Source organism: Girardinichthys multiradiatus, chromosome 19 (assembly GCF_021462225.1).
Source record: "Girardinichthys multiradiatus isolate DD_20200921_A chromosome 19, DD_fGirMul_XY1, whole genome shotgun sequence".
Taxonomy (NCBI): Eukaryota; Metazoa; Chordata; class Actinopteri; order Cyprinodontiformes; family Goodeidae; genus Girardinichthys; species Girardinichthys multiradiatus.
The window spans coordinates 15,121,319-15,141,894 of NC_061811.1; the positions used below are offsets into that span (position 1 = coordinate 15,121,319).

A 20,576-nucleotide genomic window follows, 5' to 3' on the forward strand; every position below is an offset into this window, starting at 1 on the left:
ATAAACAACTCCTGCATCTTCAAGTTAAATAAAACATAAACAAGTATAAAAACGAACCAAATACAACCTTCTTTCATGCCCTCTACTGGATACAATACTACACTGCACCCAGGAAGACTGCAACTCTATAACATTTTACCAACATATTGTCAAGTAGTGTTTAAGGAATTCTGATTACTAACAGGTGCTAAATGGGAAATGAGATGAATCTCTTCTAGGGATGATTCCTTGCCTGGGGAGTTAACTTACAATTTAGATGTTTGGTCAGTGCATCACCCTATAACTAAACACGGATATCCATGCGTGCCTGTGTGGGTGTCTGATGCTGGAACCCATGGTGAGTTAGAAACCACAAAACACCACCCAAAAAAGAAGGATTTTTAACCCAGAAATGTGTTATGTTATGGCCTAAACAATCAAGGGGAAGACTGTGAACTTGACATTTCTTCACAGCCTCAAAAGGTCATTGCTAAAAAGGGAATATTGATGAAAGGTTTTGTGGAAAGAGAAAAAGTGTGGTAGAAAAACCTGTGCAAGGAAGAGACCATGGCTGGAGTAAGCGCTCCCAGAGCCACCACACACAGACGTATCCAGGACATGGCAACAACTGGATCATTCTGTTTGTAAAGTCCCAGCTGGAACCTGCGCTTGTTTAACACCTCAGCCGAAAGTAAGTAGCATAAAAAATTAAAAACAAGTACTAAAAAAATATTTGATAAGAAGTGCCACAGGCTGATTGGCTCCATGCCACAGTGCACTGATGCAGTAACTTATGCCAAAGGAGCATTGTGTGCATTTACTACACATACATACATATTTCAGAAGGCAGAGGTTTCTGTATTAAAAATAAAAATTTTTACATCGGTTTTATGTAATATTCTAATTTTCTGAGACATTGAATTATGTAGGTTTTCATTAGCGGTTAGCCATAAGCATGAAAACGAATAGAACACCTGAAACACAGCACAGTGTTTAGTAAATCTATGTACAAGTTTCACTTTTTAAAATAAATTACCCTTCATATTCAAATTTATTGAGATGTTCTTTTACAAAGAAACAATCTGAAGATTAGTCATGTGTCATCACCACATGGGCTGATCTCATCTAACAGCCGAAACCCGTCTGACCCCAGGTCCGATATGACATCCTGAACATCATCAGCTCTGTGAGTCAGGCAGTTTAACACACACAGCAAGAAGTCTCTCAAAGAGCAGATGGCCACTGTGTTCCCGCAGCACGGTTTTTCAGATCGACTTCACATTACACCACTCTTTTGGCTGTGTGTGAAGCACAGGCGACTGCTTCAGTGTGTCTATGTGATAAAAACGACAAGTTAGAGCATGAGTTTGATGAGCATATCTTGTTAAAATATTTGTCATTCCATGCTGGGAGCATTGCAGCCTGACAGATTACCAAATAGTGAATTATTTATTGATACCAGCAGTAATCTGAGAGCTTTATGTAGTTAATAATTGTGCCAGGAAGCGACTGGACAGAGTTCCAAGGGAAGAATGAGGTTTTTCCCCTAAGAAGCCTTTTCTGTGTTTTAGGCCAACATTTCAGTCTGTAAGGCACTGTGGTCAGGTTAATCAAGGAACTATTTATCTACAGTGTGCGTGTGCAGTGGCATAGCGTGTGTTTCTGTGTGTCACAACTCCTGGGGTATGTGATTTATGGGGACTTACACACAGTCTTACACACCTATATTTAGATATCTTTAGTGCGTGTGTGTGTGTGTGTGTGTGTGTGTGTGTGTGTGTGTACCAAATGCTGGAGCAACACAAGGAGTGACATTCCTGCGCAGACGAAACGTAACCGTTGTTAACAGCAATAAATTACTCATTTCAAGACTCAGCAGACATACAACTCTAAGGGTTGAGCAAGTAATCCAGTTTTTGTTGAGGAAGAACAAACACCTCAGAGACTAAGGTTCAAATTTTGACTCGTGTATTTAGCTCTTTGTGTCATGCAAGCCTGTGACAGTGGTAGTCCAACACAATCTTTTTTTTCGACACAGGCCATGTGACAAAAGGGGGCGAAATGTACTTAAAATACCTTAATGTAGCACTTTTTATGAAAAATATAGTTTTCAGAGTACAGCACAATGACTGAAACAGCAAAAAAATGGAGCCACTGCAATGGCTCAAAGACCAAGCCTCAACCTGATCCTCTCATGTCACTTGTACCTAATATTATCTAAATTAGCAAAAACACGAACCTAAAAAGTTGGACCTTAATGTATTTTTTTCTAGAATTTTCTTTGTTAGACCAACAAATGTAAAACAAGTGTTTTGGATTGTAGATTGAAGAATGAAGATTTCCATTCTTTCACAAATGCAATGTTTGTGGGATGCACAACTAGTAGCTTTAATGTTGACGATTCTTCCACCTGAGCTTCGGATCTCTACAGCTCCTTCAGAGTTACCGCAGGCCTTTTGGCTGCTTAATTAATGGTCTTCTTTTCCAGCCCGTCAGTGTCGATGAACAGGCATGTTTTGGTGGATTTGCAGTTGTGCCATACTTCTCCTGTCCGGAGGCAGAGTTGCACAGAGCCTCATGAGATGCCTGGGATTTTGGTTTTATAACTCAACTTCTTATTTATTTCTGACCCGTCTGCTGTGTTCCTTCATCTTCATTATGCTGTTTGTTCCCTAATGCTCTCTAACAAACTTCTGATTCCTTCACAGAACAGCGGCATTTGTACCGTATAAAACAAAATACCACAATACGTGACAGTAACGTGACAAAAGGTGAAAAAGGCCATGAATACACCTTCAGTGTAAAACAGCATGGAGTGTAGTGCTTGTTTATAGATATCAGGATATAAACAGATTGTGAATCCAAATGTTTTTAAAGCAATGGAGCATTGTGTTTTTATATATGAGCAAATGTGCTTGGGTTCAGCATATGCTCGTCGGTGGTCATTGTTTTAATCAGAACAGACATCTGCTATGTAGAGTCAGAGATTTCCTTTGGAATCTGTAGAGGTAGAAGAAATAAACAGTGAAATGAAAAATGGCTACAAAGACCTTAACTCCAGGCATTTCTCTCTTTGATTGATGGGCGTTAAAAATTATAGAAATATGAAATGAAGGGCCTCAACCTCGCTTGATTTACAACAATATATTTTGTAAAAGCTAAATTACTTCTTTCACATTCTTTGGTTCCTGGAAAAGCTCTCTGATTGCAAAAGACTCCTCATTAAAACAAATGAGTTCATCCAACTGGTAGAAGAACAGTCTTTAACCTGAAGGCTCTCAAAAAAGCTGAAATTACTGAAAGTATCAAACTAAAATTCAAAATGTTTCTTTGGATTGAAAATTTCTGCTTTGTGTTTCCCTCTGTTGAGCATTTGAATGTGTTGAAGCCAATGCACCATTTGTCACTACTTATTGTCTGTATTAATTAACACAATAATTCTTCAAACAAGATTTCGTGTTTAGTAATGACCGCAACATGATATATCATTACACCTGCTTTTCTGATTCATATTAACTAGGAAAAAAGTTCTAGCATATATGTGATTACCTTTTTCATTTAGTTCCAAAGGAATAAACGGTTCGGAGAAAAATTGCAGTGGCATTGCAGAAATCAAAAGTTCCATATCTGTTGCAAATGTCATCAGAATGTGTGTCAATACAGCTGGGATGTGAAAAGCTTTCCGTGACCCAATCATCACTTCAGCATCATGGTTTCAGAAGTATTGTCTGGGCCTGTCTGTGTATCTGAACCAGTATGACATGTGTGAGGTCTGTCCAAAAGTAAAGTGCAACAAAATCATGATGTCTGTAGAGTGGATCTTAACAGAAAATGGGTCAAGATAAACTCTTCTTAATTATCAACACAAAAAATACAGCATATAAAAAGATGACATTAATTTGGTACAATACAGTAACAGAGTAAAGAACCTCAGTTTTATCTTTGACCAGAACATGTTTGGACACCTTACTCCAATTTATAAATTGGAGTGCCTTGAAAGAGTATTTATGTACCAGTATTCATGTTTTTCAAACCACAAACGATTAAGTCTAAATGGAAGTTTATGTCTAGCGAGTATTTAAATTTAAAATCCAGCGCAAACAATTGGTTTAAGTAGCTGCTTTTGTGTAATTTCACCTCAATATAAATACAGCCGCTACATGAAGACCTCAGAGGTTTGTAAGAAAGAATCATCTAAAATCAACTTTTTTATTAGATTTAATTCTGATTATATGATTGTACTGCATTGGATTTTAATTAAGGCTGAGTTGGATTATACACAAATGGGAGTTATATATTATTATTAATTCACATTAAATTCACATTTAATGTTAACTGATGCAATGTATATAAGGAGAAGTATATCGAATTAAAAGGGAAGGTAAAGGGCGCATTTATAATATGATTGTTTGGTTCATTGCAGTGGTGACAAAAGAAAAAAGTACATACACTTCCTTTTAATGTTCAAGACCTTTGCTAAGATCAAAACACAGAAAGACTACAAAGTTTCTATACAGTATAAGAAACAAATTGTAGGAGAATCATGAGTGCAATACAGGCTGAATGAGTCAGTAAAGCTATGTGTGCCATCTCAGACATGATTAAACAATGTATTAGTTAAAAGAAATCATACAAAGCAAGCAGTAAATCTTCTTTAAGTGTAGGCCGTCTGGGAGTCTTAGCACGGCGGAAGCTGGAGAACACACAACAAAAGGCTTGGGGAGTATCCACCAAAGCCTCACATTGGGCTTCCAGCATCAGTCAAAGCAATATCTGGAAACACTTTTTCTTCTGCAGCCAGAAGAAAAAACTAAATTTCAGACCCAGCATAGCTGCATCAAACCACCGTGCCCACCATGGTCAAGCCTTAGAAAAGAGGCTTCAGAAATGTAGCCCTGGCTAAATCTAGCAGTCTGGAGGGTACATAGCATGAGAGCACCACTAACAGAGTAAGCACAGCTTCGGTCAGACTGCAGGTCTTCTGAAGCCACTTCCAAATAAGGCAGATAAGTTCTACCTTCTAGCATGAAAGCAGCTTTGTGGTTGTAGGTGGAAGTGGGATGTTTTTCTTAGAAGTGAGATGCTCCAAAATGTTCTTTTTCAGACTTGGCTAGATGTTACGGTTTCATTTGCGTGAGTAATTGTGTCTGGTCTTGGAGACTGTTCTGGCACTGGAGCACAGAGCGAGAGAAGAAGAGAGAATAAGCCGGCACGCCAATTGTTTATTGGATGAATTTAAAAGGAATACTGAAGAGAAAAGGATTTCATAACATGCATATTTAAAACCAAAGAACAAGGCAAAGCTGTGCACAAGGATAATCACAGACTCCTCTTTATGCTTCAACGTATTGCAAATATTTTACTAAAATTACAGTCGAAACCAGATGTTTACATACACTGCATAAAAAGGCACATACCATTTTTATTCTCATTGTCTGGCATTAATTCAGGCTCAACTTTTCCTGTTTTAGGTCAGTTAGGATTGGCAAAATTATTTATTTTTCGTGAAATGCAAGAATATTGACAAAGACTTTTAGAGGACCTTTTTATTTAGAAGGTTTACAGACATTTCACCTAGATTGTGGCAGATTTGCCTTTTACCCTGCAGGACTTGGATCAAATGTTTAGTGCACCCTTCCACAAACGTTTCCTAGAATTATGGCCTATTGCTTCCAACATAACTGCTGTAACAGTCAGGTTTGTTAAAAAAAATAAAAAATCAATCTCATCATTTTTGGGATTTACTAAATGGAATAAATTTTGGCAATCCTAACAGACCCCGGAGAGGAAAGGTTTTGAATGATTTAATGTCAGACCGTAAATAAAAAAAGGTTTTATATGTGTACTTTCACTACCTACGAACATTCAGGTGAGGTGAGTGTTGATGTGGAAATAAAAGTTGTTTTTTTAGTCAATATGTTTATGAAATCCTGCATGGAAACATCATATTTTCTTGTTATACAGGTCCTTCTCAAAATATTAGCATATTGTGATAAAGTTAATTATTTTCCATAATGTCATGATGAAAATTTAACGTTCATATATTTTAGATTTATTGCACACTAACTGAAATATTTCAGGTCTTTTATTGTCTTAATACGGATGATTTTGGCATACAGCTCATGAAAACCCAAAATTCCTATCTCACAAAATTAGCATATCATTAAAAGGGTCTCTAAACGAGCTATGAACCTAATCATCTGAATCAACGAGTTAACTCTAAACACCTGCAAAAGATTCCTGAGGCCTTTAAAACTCCCAGCCTGGTTCATCACTCAAAACCCCAATCATGGGTAAGACTGCCGACCTGACTGCTGTCCAGAAGGCCACTATTGACACCCTCAAGCAAGAGGGTAAGACACAGAAAGAAATTTCTGAACGAATAGGCTGTTCCCAGAGTGCTGTATCAAGGCACCTCAGTGGGAAGTCTGTGGGAAGGAAAAAGTGTGGCAGAAAACGCTGCACAATGAGAAGAGGTGACCGGACCCTGAGAAAGATTGTGGAGAAGGGCTGATTCCAGACCTTGGGGGACCTGCGGAAGCAGTGGACTGAGTCTGGAGTAGAAACATCCAGAGCCACCGTGCACAGGCGTGTGCAGGAAATGGGCTACAGGTGCCGCATTCCCCAGGTCAAGCCACTTTTGAACCAGAAACAGCGGCAGAAGCGCCTGACCTGGGCTACAGAGAAGCAGCACTGGACTGTTGCTCAGTGGTCCAAAGTACTTTTTTCGGATGAAAGCAAATTCTGCATGTCATTCGGAAATCAAGGTGCCAGAGTCTGGAGGAAGACTGGGGAGAAGGAAATGCCAAAATGCCAGAAGTCCAGTGTCAAGTACCCACAGTCAGTGATGGTCTGGGGTGCCGTGTCAGCTGCTGGTGTTGGTCCACTGTGTTTTATCAAGGGCAGGGTCAATGCAGCTAGCTATCAGGAGATTTTGGAGCACTTCATGCTTCCATCTGCTGAAAAGCTTTATGGAGATGAAGATTTCATTTTTCAGCACCACCTGGCACCTGCTCACAGTGCCAAAACCACTGGTAAATGGTTTACTGACCATGGTATCACTGTGCTCAATTGGCCTGCCAACTCTCCTGACCTGAACCCCATAGAGAATCTGTGGGATATTGTGAAGAGAACGTTGAGAGACTCAAGACCCAACACTCTGGATGAGCTAAAGGCCGCTATCGAAGCATCCTGGGCCTCCATAAGACCTCAGCAGTGCCACAGGCTGATTGCCTCCATGCCACGCCGCATTGAAGCAGTCATTTCTGCCAAAGGATTCCCGACCAAGTATTGAGTGCATAACTGTACATGATTATTTGAAGGTTGACGTTTTTTGTATTAAAAACACTTTTCTTTTATTGGTCGGATGAAATATGCTAATTTTGTGAGATAGGAATTTTGGGTTTTCATGAGCTGTATGCCAAAATCATCTGTATTAAGACAATAAAAGACCTGAAATATTTCAGTTAGTGTGCAATGAATCTAAAATATATGAATGTTAAATTTTCATCATGACATTATGGAAAATAATGAACTTTATCACAATATGCTAATATTTTGAGAAGGACCTGTACAGCTGAAAAGGAAATGCACCTCTGGCCATTTACTATTTGGAATCAGTACAGCAGAGCAGAAAACAAAGGTGTTGTTTTGAGACAGTTTACAGTCGGTTACAGCCTTACTATGCCAGGGCAAAGATAACATGTTGGAGGCGTGAGAATTGGAAAGGCAACCGGTTATTTCTGTTGTGAAACCCAGTGTGCCTGCTCAGACATGTCTGCGTGCCGTTCGATTGTACAGAGAAGCCTAAGGCCTCCATTCAGGCAGAAGAGCCTGTGGAGTGGGGTGGACTGTGGGGCTTTTCACAAGCAAAATGCAGACAGGAAATCAGCAGAGAAAAGGGACAATGGCATGGAGATTAGAGATCAGTTTACCCCTCCTCTTTGCGGCTGGCCTGTTTGCTCACCCACTACAACTTCGTTTAATAAGCATGCAATCAGTAGACACTGATTGAGGCCTTTCTCTTGTTCTCTCTTTTTCTCTCAAGCACATTCTTTTGAACTAAACCAACCAGCAAAGATTTAATCTTTACTAGTAACAGATGGAAAAAATGAGCAGCTTCTGTTTTCCACCTACTTCCCCCCCCCCCCCCCAGGTAAACAGTGAAGCCAATCAAACAGCAAAACTCAACTGTAACACCTATGACTGCAGGGCAGACTTGCTCTGCAGTCAGGATGGTGTATTCTGATGACTTGAGGACTTTCTGAAATGGGTTGACTTCTCAAAAACAAAGGTAAAAAAAACAAGCAAAGCCTTCACCTGGATGCCCTTGTACTCTGATCACCTTTGGTTTATCATTAACGTAAGGTCTTTCACAAGCAACACACCTGAAGGACATTCTGCAGAGCCGGCTGGATTTTAAGCTGACTGAAATAAAAGGATTCATTGCCTAAGAACTAAAGGTCCTCACTAAAGCTGAGAAAGGTAAGAAACTGTTTCTTTGCAGTGTGTTGCATCCTAAATGAAACATTCCTTAATCTCCTTCAGGAGTAGACTACACCTTGTTTCGCTTTTTTTTTTAAGCTGTGCAATAAGCTTTGGTCTCTAAAGGATGACAAGTCCCATCTTGTCGATGAAAAGCTTGTCAGGGAGTGCAGTTAGAAGCAGGTTAGATTGCTGGCTGAGGTGGGTGTGCATGTGTGGGCTTATAATATCCTGTATTTTTTACCACACCAAGACTGGTAAGTTTCTGTAGTCATCAATATTTATCTGTTTTATTGTTCTCGGTCACTCTAGATAAGCTGCTTGTAGAGGAAATCCTCCAAATTATTTATTTTGAACCTGCAACTGAGGAAAGCAACTAATCTGAAAAACAAGAGATAGTTAAAACGGATGGTTTTTTTTGGGTCAACCTGTATTAATGAGCTAATTTTCTACTTGGCGATGAGGTGTTTCCTCACAGCTGAATCATAAGACCCCTCTTTGGTTGACTTGACATGTTTGGAAAGGAATGCTGTTGTGTCCGTGCTCCTCAACCTCCTGCTGCTGCTAAAGTGCCGATAAAACCTTTTACGGGCTGATGAAGCATGTTTGTTGAAGCGGCTAACAAATTTACAGAGTTAGTGTTTCAAGTCACGAATGTAGAGCTAAGGTGGGCAAAACAATGTGTTGGGAGACTGTAAGGAAAATAAAAAACAGCGAGGAGATTATCTAATAGACATACTGGAGTTGATGAATCCGGTTTTGTTTTGCAAATAAAATGCTTACAGGTTGCGAAATGCAACGACTTCATCCTTTGACGGATGCTATAATATTACTTTTTATGTAAGACCTTGTCTGATGTAAATAAGTCAAAACACAGTAATAGATTTAAAACATAACAAGGTTCCTATACATTTTAAATTCAATTATTTTCCATACTCTGTCTTTTAGATTTTCTTATGCATTGTTTTTATTCTGGACATTGGAGTACAAACTATTAATTTAATAACAACAGAAAACTGAACATGAATTTCGATTTTTATAGTGTGGTATAGGGCTTCGGCTTTGGACGCATCTGAACGTAAATCAGCTCCATTTCAAAATCTTTAACTCTTGCAGTTGTCAAATAAATAAAAGAGCTTTCAAGCCTAAATGCAGATTCTTAAAACCAGGTTCGTCGGTTTTGGTACCTAAATCTTGTTTACAAAAAATCCCCCCCAAAAAACAAGGTTTTAGTGCTTTGTTTCGTATTTTACACCTGGCTAAAAAATTAAACCTCAATTTAAAGTTGAGGTCGAAAACAGGAGGTTCAATGACACTTTTCAATTTTTTGAATGAGATCCCTTTAAGCCAGTAAGTTAAAAAGATAAAGCATGTGCATTTAATGTAAATCAGTTCAAAAATAATGTGCCAATTGCATAAATAGACTTTGGTCAATTAGAAAAATTAAAGAAAGAAAAATGTCTGGAAAAACATGCTTTTCCAGACTGCATATGAACCTTGAGATTTTGCCAAATAAGTTATCTTGTTTAAGGAATACCTGTATCTAGTTTAACTTAACTTTAACTTCTGAGGTCACTACAAATAATGACTTCATTCATTCATTCTACAAATTTGTTTTTTTCAAAGCAAATTTACTTTTATTTCTGACTGTTACTGAGAGAAAAATACTTCCTGCTTTAAAAACTGTATCAAGGCATCCAACATACTTAACAATTACGCTTTGGGTGTTTGCATGTTTTTTTTTGCTTTTGTTACTGGCATTCTTAAGTAGATTAATAGACTTCCTCTGGAGGATATGCAGAAGACCACACCTGCACTTATGGGAAGAACCTAGGATTTGGAAAATAAATATTTATAAACAAAGGCTTCAAAGCCTTGCTGGGTCATCCCTCTGCTGCCAAATAATACTGAATTTCATTACGCTAAGATCGAGTCCAACAGGTGCAGTCTCTAAACAATGGTTGTCAATTCTCATTAAACCCAACAACAGAGCTCAGCGCTTACATCTGGTGCTGAATACCAGAACAGGCACAAGCTCGGACTTGCTTCAGACTACCATTAGCTAAATCCTAATTGTTTCTTTGTTTTTTCAGATGGCCTTATGCATTTAAGCTGTGTCACCTACTCAGGACTCACAGAGAAGGAAGTCTAGCTCCAGCAAATCCATTAGGATGCCGCTTAAATCATCGCTGTACAGAAATCCATCCTCTAGTCGCAGGTCCAGCAGGGACCCAAAGAGGAGAGAAGTTATGTCTGTGAACATGATCAGTCTACCCCTCGGTGATTTCCGACACGTCTCTCACATTGGGACCAATGGCCATAATGACAGTTTTGGAGATTTATCCTTCCTTAAGATGGGTCACGGCCTGCTCCGACAAAGTTCCAAGAGCGAGCAGAACCTCTTCCTGAACTGCAAGCCACCGCCAAAACCCCCACGTATGAATCTGGATGAAACGGGGGGCATGCAGAGCCCTGAGTGGTCTGTGGACCAGAAGAGGAAGAAGTGTAGCTCTTTGCCTCTTATGGACAGTGAAGAAGACGAGAAGTGTGAAAACGAGGAGGCGGATGAAAGAAGGAATAACTGTGCTTCTAATCAGACTCGCAGGCCCGGACGTGGCAGCGTGGGTTCTGATAGAGACAGAGAGTTTACAGGGAGCTGTGACCAGATTGATGTATTTAACAACGAGGACAGTGGGTTTTCTTTCAGTCTGGACTTGGGTCCCTCGATCCTGGAAGATGTTCTCCGGGTTATGGACAAACTGCACAATTGAAGAATCTTCAATGCTTGAGCTTAGTAAGACATTGGATGGTAGAAAAGAAATTTAACTCTCTCTGTTACTCTTGGGAAACCTTGATTTAATAACTAAGACGACATGATAAAGTGTAGTAAGGCCAGAATAACTTTGCTTGCAATTCTTTTTGCATGCCTGGACCAGGCCATCACAGGCTCAAATAGGGATGAAGAGTCTACAGAGACCTGTGACCAAACTGACAAACCAAATGACAAGGACAGTGGATTTTCATTCAGTTTGGATGTGGACCCATTCAATCCTGAGCAACGTTCTCCAGATGATGGACAAACCTTATCACTGAATCACTGTGACATATTAATGGTTTTAGGTGATGGAGAAGAATGCCATGACTTAATTTGAAGACAACCCTGATTTTATTAACAAGGCCACTTGATAAAATAAAGGTTATCTTGTATATTTGCTGGTACACAGGATAATGTCTTTAATTGCTTTACTGGCACACAAGCAAAGAAAATATGTGATACAGAAAAACCTTGTTTTTCTAAAGAGGACATGCAAAATCGTTCATAGAACATTATGGTAACCGGCAATTGCCAACAAAATAATGGTAAAGATAACATATGAACACTGTTTGATATGTAGGCATTTTAAACTTCATCTACATTTCCACTATTATAGTCCCCCAAATCACACAATACTAGAAGCAGCTGTTAGGATTTAAGGGTGTTGTGTTTAAGGAAAGAAAGCTGAGGGTGAAATCCAAGGTCCTTGAGCTGTGATGTCTCGACTCTTGCCGTGCTTGCCCGTCTATTGTGTGCACAGGGCAATTTTTCCTCCGCACGCATCCCAGAGGCCCCACTCAAAGGTAGACCAAGGCAACCCCCCATTTCTCATTCCCAGCAGTACAGTGAAAACAAACATTTAGCTCTGCTTCCAATGAAAGCAAGCCAGTGGTGGCAGGTTGGGCAGCATACCAAGCCAGGCCACAGGTCCAAGACCTTATAAGAAGAAAGAAATGGCAGCCCATGCTGTTTTGTTAGCTGCAAATCAGAGTGCAATGACCTGGCTGGTGGCGCTCAAGAAAGAAAGTGGTGACGGGTAACACTATACGTCTACACATGCAGTTGGAGGGGGAGAGGGGCCAGAGACAGCCATTATTCCAGCAGAGGTCCTGATGAGCATTTAAACACAAACGTCTGAGCAAATGCATGCTGCATCTCATGTATATGCATTGCATTTTCTTCACACATAATCCAAGTGGGAATTTGTGCAGACATCAAAGGTCCACCACTTTCCTTGGTTTATACTTTAGTGGGGGGGTGACAAGATGATCTTTGGGACAAGCCCAGGACCAGTTAAATTATTTGGCACCCTAAAGGTCACGCAGGAAATGCACAAACCACAAAAGTCCAGCTTCAAGCAATAGATTTAGAATTCTACGCAAGTCCAAATAGAGACAGCATTATGTTTGGATACCTCTACATCGTATGTCTGTTTTTGTGCCTTCAGTTCTTAACTGAATATGTCTGTTTCTTGTACATGTTATGACATACGTTTTTTTGCATTGTAAAAATACCATTCTGTTCTTTGGTTGGTTAGGCAAAAAATGCACTCCATTTAGATTCCACCATTGGTTGTTTTGTGGATAAACTGAATGGGCATTTTTACACAAGGATGTACTGACATGTACTTGACTTCTCAGCACAACAAGCCTTTTGGGGCTTGTTGTGGATGGAATACGTTTTGTATGTCACTGATGTCCACCATCTTTTTTTTTCTTAGAAATCATAGTCTTGAATAAGACTAGCAGCACAATGAATAAAGGTGGAAATGTGTAGAAATCTACATTAAAAGAAGCCTCTATGCTTACAGCCAAAAATACTGCATCAGAGAAAGAGAGTTTATGGAACAACTGGTTTAAATGATTTTCACTGATCTGATGCATGCCTAACTCAAAACAACAAAGGTGGAGCTTACCAGGTGTGGTTAAAGTGTCAGTTAAAGCTGGAGACTAGTTAGCAAGAGTGACTCATGATGATCAAAGCTCTGTTTCTTCGTAATTGAAAGAAAACTTGTACAAAGTAGTGCAGCTGCCATAAGAACAAATAAGAAGAGTTAAAACTTCAAATGTACATTCTGCTTATATAAAAAAAAAAAAAAACTTCAAAACAGAGCAGAGTCCTTCCTGGGCAGCCTGAACTCAACTAAAAACCTAAACCTAGAGTAAACTATAATACTAAAAAAACATATCGTCCTGAAGAATGAGTCTTCTGAGTAAGTTTTCATTGGTTCTGATCTAAATCACACACTTCGGCTTGGAAAACATGAGACAGACACCATCGCCTTCAACTCCACTAAAAGGTGTCTTAATGTGTTTTAATGGAGATCAACCGTGTCTTAAAAGTATTTAAACCACCAGACATTTTTCACATTTTGTCACATTTGAACCACAGCTCCAATTATTGTTATGTTACAGACCAACACAGAGTGGCACACAATTGTAAAGCAGAAGGGAAATAATACTGATAAGTGTTGCATGCAAATGTCTCTATGAACTGTGCAGATGTAGTGAGAAAAATATTTGCCCATTCTTCTTTGCAAAGCAGCTGAAACTCAGAACAAAAAAAAAAAACATAACAGTCAAGAGATTCTCAGCACCTGAGCTGAGGATCTCTGCAGCTCAAATTACTAACAATTTGTTACCTCTGAAGGCAACTGGCTGTACTGGATGTTATTTAGGGGAATCAGATTAAACGGGGCAGAACACAGATGTTGACACACTTGGCATTTCCTTCCACTTCTTAATTATGCATTACTTTGTGTTGATCTTTGTGTTGTGGCTGTAAAGTCAAACTATGACTAACGTTCTCAAATGTAAATGTGGCTGCAACTTAATAAGCACTTACCCCACAGCCCTAATGTTATGTTTGCATAATATAGTCTCTAAGAAATGAGTTAGAAGTTTGTAATTTTCTTCTTTTCACATCTTATCCAAGACTATACGAACTAAACAATAATATACATATGTTTGCCCATTTTTGTTACTACAATTTAATTATTGTTTAGCATAAGCCAAGGAGTTTCTCTTTTTCTTACACAATCATTTCCGAACGGAAAGTGTTCAGGCCAGATTTCAGTATGCCTACCGCACGGCCACACACTAAGCATCCTTTCCTGACACCAGACATGTTTTCTCAGAGCACACTTTTCAGGCACTAGGAAACCAGCACACAGTCCAAGAATAGCTCATCTGATGCATCTGGTTCTGTCGTGACAACCCTGAGCTGACTCTAGGACTAGATGGAGGCAGGCATATAAAACACTGATTTAAATGCTGTGTGATGCATTAACCTTAAATAATATGGCATCCTACATTGAACCATGAACACAGTGATTAATGATGAGATCATCTCCCAGGAGACCCAAGCGTCAAGGCAGACGTCTGTGGAAGTATTACAGTTACAGTCTATAGTTGTTAGTCAGACTGTGTAATCCATACGGTGGGACACATGTGTAAATCCTCTTTCTGAAGCTACAAGCAAGAACCCCTCTTAGAACAGATTTCATTTATAGCTACAGTATGTTTGGCTTGAATTTGTCCCATCTAACCACCAATATTTTTAAAGAGATACTTTTATACACTATAACCTTTAAAATACTTGCAGCTTTATTTCAAATTGATCTTATTTCTATTTCTTTCCTAAATTTAAATTTCTGAAGATTAAATATATGACAAAGAAACATCTGACATAAATGTTAATTTTGGAAATGATGCATTTGAATCATTTATTTTTCCAGAATGGAATGAATGGAATATATACAACTTCAATGAAAACAAGAATTAAGTGCACAAGAGTTTCTTGTGGATTTCCATACTTCCATATATAAGATTTTACATACAGGCTCAAAAATACAGAAACACCCCCACTAATATTTGGATAAATGTCCCTTTGCATATTGTGGAGAAACCACCTTTACTGTAGCCACCAATAAGGTGCTGGGATAGTTCTGGCTGGATATTTGACCATTCTTTTATTTTCAGAAATGGTGAGTTTTTTTAAATATGTTGGTTTTCTGGCACAGAGAATACTGTTAAACAAAATCCACAAACTTTCTAAAGGATTGAAGCAGGGCCCATTACATTAAGTTGATATTAGCCTGGTTTATTTATTTAAAAAATCTGTTATGATGTATGTTTGGGTTCAATGTCCGGTCAGAACACCCACCTGTTCAAGTTTCCAGCACCTGTTGAAAGCTGTCAATCTAAGATTTAAAGAAATTGGTTAGAATGTTTAGGAACTCAAGAACTAAAAAGGCTCAAGCCCACCATAAACGTCATGATGCTAAAGACAACAGTGCCATCAATCATAGAGAAGTCAGTTTATCATCCATATAAACTCAGAGGTAGATGACCAAGAATGAAGTGTCTGTTCCAAAATCAACACCTACAAGCTCTACTAAAATTTGCTGCTGCCTACATGGCGAAACCAAATGTCTTTCAGTCAGATGAGACAAAGATTAAACTATTCAGACACAATGACAAGACTGTTATTATTATGATCAATATGAGGAATTCCCACCTAACAATGCAATACCAACTGTCAAGCACGGTGATGGTTTCATTATGCTAGGAACCTGATTCGCTTGAAGAAGAACAACTTCTGAGTTCTTCAACTTTATCCAAAGTACACATCGAAACAGGTTTTGGAATGGATAAAGTGTGCAGGAGAAAGTTTCTGGACTTGCTCTGACCTTAACCCTGTTAAGGAAAATCTGTTCACTCTGATTAAAAGCTGGATACCAGAAAACCAACTATTTTAATTCCACTCTGGCATTTTTATAAAGAAAAGTGCTTAAATATCCATCTGGAAATATGCTAGAGATTTGCTGAAGGTTACAAAAAACATTTAGTTAATCTGCAACTTGCTAAGGAACATTTATCCAAATTCTAGTAATATGAATTCATGAATATGTTTTTAACCTTGTATGGATTAGAGAAAATCCACAATAATTTCTAACTTATTTACTTAGGTCTTTCATGTAAAAACCATTTAAGTTCATGTACAAAGTATTATAAGTCAACCCTGGAAGAAAATGCTTCAAATACATCATTAAAGTATGAGAAAAGAAAAGAATAATGAGCGACAACCATAACTATTTAATTCTCCTTGAATTCGAGTTTATACTTCAGAAACGTTGTCATATTTTAAAGCAAAAATCCAACCTTTTTAATTGAAGTGCCGGTGGGCTTCTAACACTGTTCATAAAACACTTTTTCCTCACCTGTTTGCCGACTCAGGCAGAACACATGAGATTTCACCATTTTACTCTAACTTACAAGGCAAAACATTATAGAAAAGAAAAGGGAACTATAAACATGTGATTTACTGATAGGAATTAATGAGATCAATCATAGTATGCCATCTCTTCGCTTTGTGAATTAAAAACGTTTCAACACTTATTAAAATACAGCAAAGCGCTCGGGGTATTTACTGAATGTGTGGACTGAAACAAATTGATTCAAATCAAAGTTTTTTGGGGAGGAGCTTGACCTTTTTATGAGTTCAGGCCTAATAGAGCCAGTATTCGTGAGATTAATTCCTACCCCTATTTCTGCATACTGGAGTTTATGGAAATACATTGTAGAGTTATAACTGTTCCTTCTTCAGGGCCCTGATTAATATGTCGACATTTATATTCTTGGATAGACGTGACTTACTGCATGACTTTTCACATCTCTTATGCTTTATTCAGAAACTACAGCAGGTAATGAAGTAGGAATAAAGTTGTTTCTTTTGTTCTTGTTGAAGACATTTTAAGGTTTTTTTCAGTTTGTACGTATTGGACATTATTGGAAATGGATCTTAATGGACAGTTTGTCATGGCTCACCCGCTTCATCAGAAAAACCACATTGTCTCCAGATGCATTTGTTGACCCAAGAAGCAAAGGAACTGGAATTGGAGGTGAAGTCATTTGTGTCTTTAAGCTCCCTTTAGTCAGACCGTGACCTGCTGATCAATGTGTTGCGACTGGGGGGGTTAAAGAAGAAAGTCCCACTCTGATCCTATGTGATTAGAAAATGGCAAAAGCAAAACCAGGGAGAGATCAGATTTGTACATCCTAGATAGATTCTGGATTTCTATCTTCCATTCAGAATGCACCTAATCTCCACTGACTCCACACCAGCTATGGATTGATTCATAATAGCTATACAGCCATCTGGCATTTGCATTCAGGGCCAAATGAAAATTTACCTAACCAAAATAACATTTTCATACTGGTTGCAGCGAAAAAAAGATTAAAAAGTATGAAGCAATCGGCTTTGGATGTCAGTGAAGCAAACCAAGTTACCATGATAGCATTTAAAAAGATTAGTATGACAAGTCCCAGTGTGCAGGCTCAGTCTTAGATTCTAACCCCTTGTAGGAGGTCTGACACCCCACACTGGGCTGAGGGTTGAAATACAGTTCGCCAAAAACCAGACACAGAAAAAAGTCTACAAAAAAAGTCACAGTGAAGCTGAAGAATTTTGAAAGGAAAATGTCATAAAAGTTTCAAAACATAATGTCTATTTATTCACTGGAGTGATTGCATGTTTGAAAGAGTGAACGTGCAACCTGACCCAGTCATGGGGTAGGATCATATCTAAAGTGATAATTGACATTTTTCAGTCAAATGAAAGTGTTGTGAAAAAGTTATAGCAATGCATCTTTTTCCTTTTCTCGGTTTAACCTGAGATTTCTCTACTGCTACGCCAAACCCTCTTCTGATTGGTTGATTAGCCCCTTATGAAGTCTCCTAAGGTCTGATCACAATTTTGAGATTTGGTTGCATTAATTGTTTTTTTTTTTTGTTTGTTTTTTTAAATTATACACTTTGCTACATTTGCCAAATTTGGACAAAAACTTCCTTTTTCTCCAAGATTTTTTTTCCATGTCTTGGACATCTGCTGCATGTCACTCTGTAACTTAGTTTAAATTATTTTTCCTCCCTTTCTATCTCAGTTCTGTGAGTGATACAAGGCGAAAAACCTTTTTAAACAACTGAGAAAACAATTTTAAAACACGTTTATACTTTACCATAGTCTAATCATTCTACAACAAGAAATACATTAATGTGTATTTGCCTGGCCATGCTACAGCAATTTAAAAAAACATATTCCAAAAAAATCCACAAGGTCTATATAAGCATTTGCACCTCATTAAAAGGACCAAAGTAAAACAAAAACTTAAACCTGAGGATTAAAGTCTGAAAAACTATTTAATCACAAATACCAGTACAAACACACAAAAACCTCTCTGGAAATTATACCGACAGTCAGTCTCACGTTTGGCTATGATTACTGCACAGTGCCTCCCATTGGCTGCAGCATGAAGTGCAGCATTCCTGGGCTCTCCCAAGTCAGTCCGATTAATGAACGCCCGACCAAGCGCTTTGAATCTGTGTGGGGCCACCATCTCACCCCTCCAAAACAAATAAACTGAGGTCCAGTTACCCTACCACAATGATTGAGGCCAAAAAGAACAGAAGTGCAAGTGCTGGGGCAACATTTGCACCGTTGATATAAAAATGAAAGAAATCTGAACATTTACATAACTGTTTTTGCAGGGAAGTTAATATTTTTGTTGGAGGCAAAGTAACCGACAATATTTGCATGCCCTATGAGACCAGAAGGGAATTGCAAAAACACATTACAATACCTGTAAAGAAACGAACTGGCCAGATTGAGATGGTGCAGTAACAACCTCAGGTTGTCCTTCCAGCCATGTAATCTTCAAGGGGTTACCACTCAGACCGCTTTCATTTTTAGCAGCCAGTTCCTAAAACAGGATTTAAGCAGATATTTGAATATTATTAGCAATAATTCAACTTTCTACTTGTTCTGCATTGAGTTGTAATTATATATGCTAAATGTTGGTTAGAACTACAGAACAGGTGAATAAAAAAGACAATGTTTTTGTTGCAGTTAAAGTACAGAGTTCCTTGCATACGTGTCACCCTTAAACCTTTAATTTACTCATGTTATAACCAGAAAATTCTATATATTTTTCAGGACAGATAAGACCATCAGTTAGAGGTTCATATTTGAAAAGGGAAAGGATACAATGTTTTCAAAAATATTTTTACAAAAAACCTTAAATGTGTGGCATGCATTTGTCATCAGCCCCCTTTGCTCTTCTGCTCTCGGTGGGGTCAGACACTTTTCCAGTCTCTCCTTGATCCTCCCCCATTTTTTGCCCTGCTTCAGCTCTTTGTCTATGTTTTTCTTAGAGCCTCTGTTCGCATATCCTCCTAATTTGTTCATTATGGATTTGGTCAGCTCAATCTCAATGCAATCGATCAAATTTTCCCGAAGGGAAGACAGGGTAAAGGGAAACCCTCTTGTCCAGACGGGAAGTTCTTCTCCGGATACGCAATGGATTCCTGGCAGCACTGGAAGATTGTGTGCCTGGCAACAATGTCAGTCGAGGACGTGGAAGATTTGTACATAATTGGATTTCTGATAACAGGATTTCTGCTTTTTGGAGTTGGCGGTTACCTGGCTTATCGAAAGATTAGTAAAACATCAGCAGCTGTTCAAAGCCCTCCAAAGCTGCCTGGGATGTTTGAAGGGATCTTTAGAGCTCTTAGCACTCAGACTGATATGTTAAGAGAGCAGAATCGCAAGCTGGACGCGATCCTTGAACAGAATCGCAGGCTGGCTGCGTTTCCTGGACTCAATATGATTTAATCTTGGAGAAAGTTGTTTGCTCAGGATCTACTGAAAGTACCAGAAATTTGGCTAGTTGGATTTTAAATTGAGAATGCCAGTAAGACTTTGAAGGCAGGCGGAAAATCACAGCCGGCCTGAACCAAAACATTTATTGTTTGTCTAATTCAGGCGCCCCGATATGGCCTTCACAGGCTTCTTATCAAAACATTTCTCCTGGATGTTCTGTAAACACGATGCTCTGCCCCAGCAACCCCCCTCATCTGTGAACTGAACTATGTGGCCGTTTGATAAAACTTCCATCTCTTCAAGGACAATGGCGCCTTCGTCAGTGTTGAGAATCTAATTCTTTGCACACATGATCATGCTTAAATATTGGCACCCTCACGAGTCCACCATGCCCTTGCAAAATCTTTGCTTATGTGTGTTGCTTTCCCATGCTCCTTATTTTTACCTAAATGTGGATTTCATTTCTTAATTTCTCCTTTTCTTCTTCTCCTTTTCATAGATTTTTAGATATACCAGTGAAAGGAAAACAATACTAGTCTCTTAAAAAATTTGAACAAAAGCTGTTTTTACACCAGTGACTCAGCTTCCTTAGTTAGAACTCAGTGATTGCTTAGTTAAATTTCAATGGATGCAAATGACT

At 38.7% G+C, this 20,576-nt stretch overlaps 2 protein-coding genes across 4 annotated transcripts in view; one reads left to right on the plus strand and one right to left on the minus strand.

Annotated features, from left to right (window-relative positions):
- dnajc17 (DnaJ (Hsp40) homolog, subfamily C, member 17) overlaps nucleotides 1-20,576 on the minus strand; it is a 45,899-nt gene that overhangs the window by 1,283 nt on the left and 24,040 nt on the right. The window contains exons 10-11 of one of the 2 annotated variants that reach the window (XR_007035061.1): nucleotides 18,918-19,037; nucleotides 17,107-17,281 (exon numbers count right to left, since the gene is read on the minus strand). Coding sequence is in view for 1 of the 2 variants with exons in the window: in XM_047345073.1 (XP_047201029.1) it covers nucleotides 18,918-19,037 (120 nt within the window). In the remaining variant the exon portion in view is untranslated. The remainder of the gene's footprint in view (nucleotides 1-17,106; nucleotides 17,282-18,917; nucleotides 19,038-20,576) is intronic. The other variant, XM_047345073.1, reaches the window with a different exon arrangement.
- Nucleotides 8,227-14,170, plus strand: LOC124855320 (cdc42 effector protein 3). Of its 2 annotated transcripts, none has more exons than XM_047345074.1 (2): nucleotides 8,227-8,463; nucleotides 10,557-14,170. In XM_047345074.1, exon 2 carries the CDS (start codon nucleotides 10,635-10,637, stop codon nucleotides 11,232-11,234), a length of 600 nt encoding a protein of 199 aa, XP_047201030.1. In that variant the 5' UTR covers nucleotides 8,227-8,463; nucleotides 10,557-10,634; the 3' UTR covers nucleotides 11,235-14,170. The 2 variants fall into 2 exon arrangements, with proteins under 2 accessions (XP_047201030.1, XP_047201031.1); XM_047345075.1 differs by lacking the exon at nucleotides 8,227-8,463 and adding an exon at nucleotides 8,517-8,720.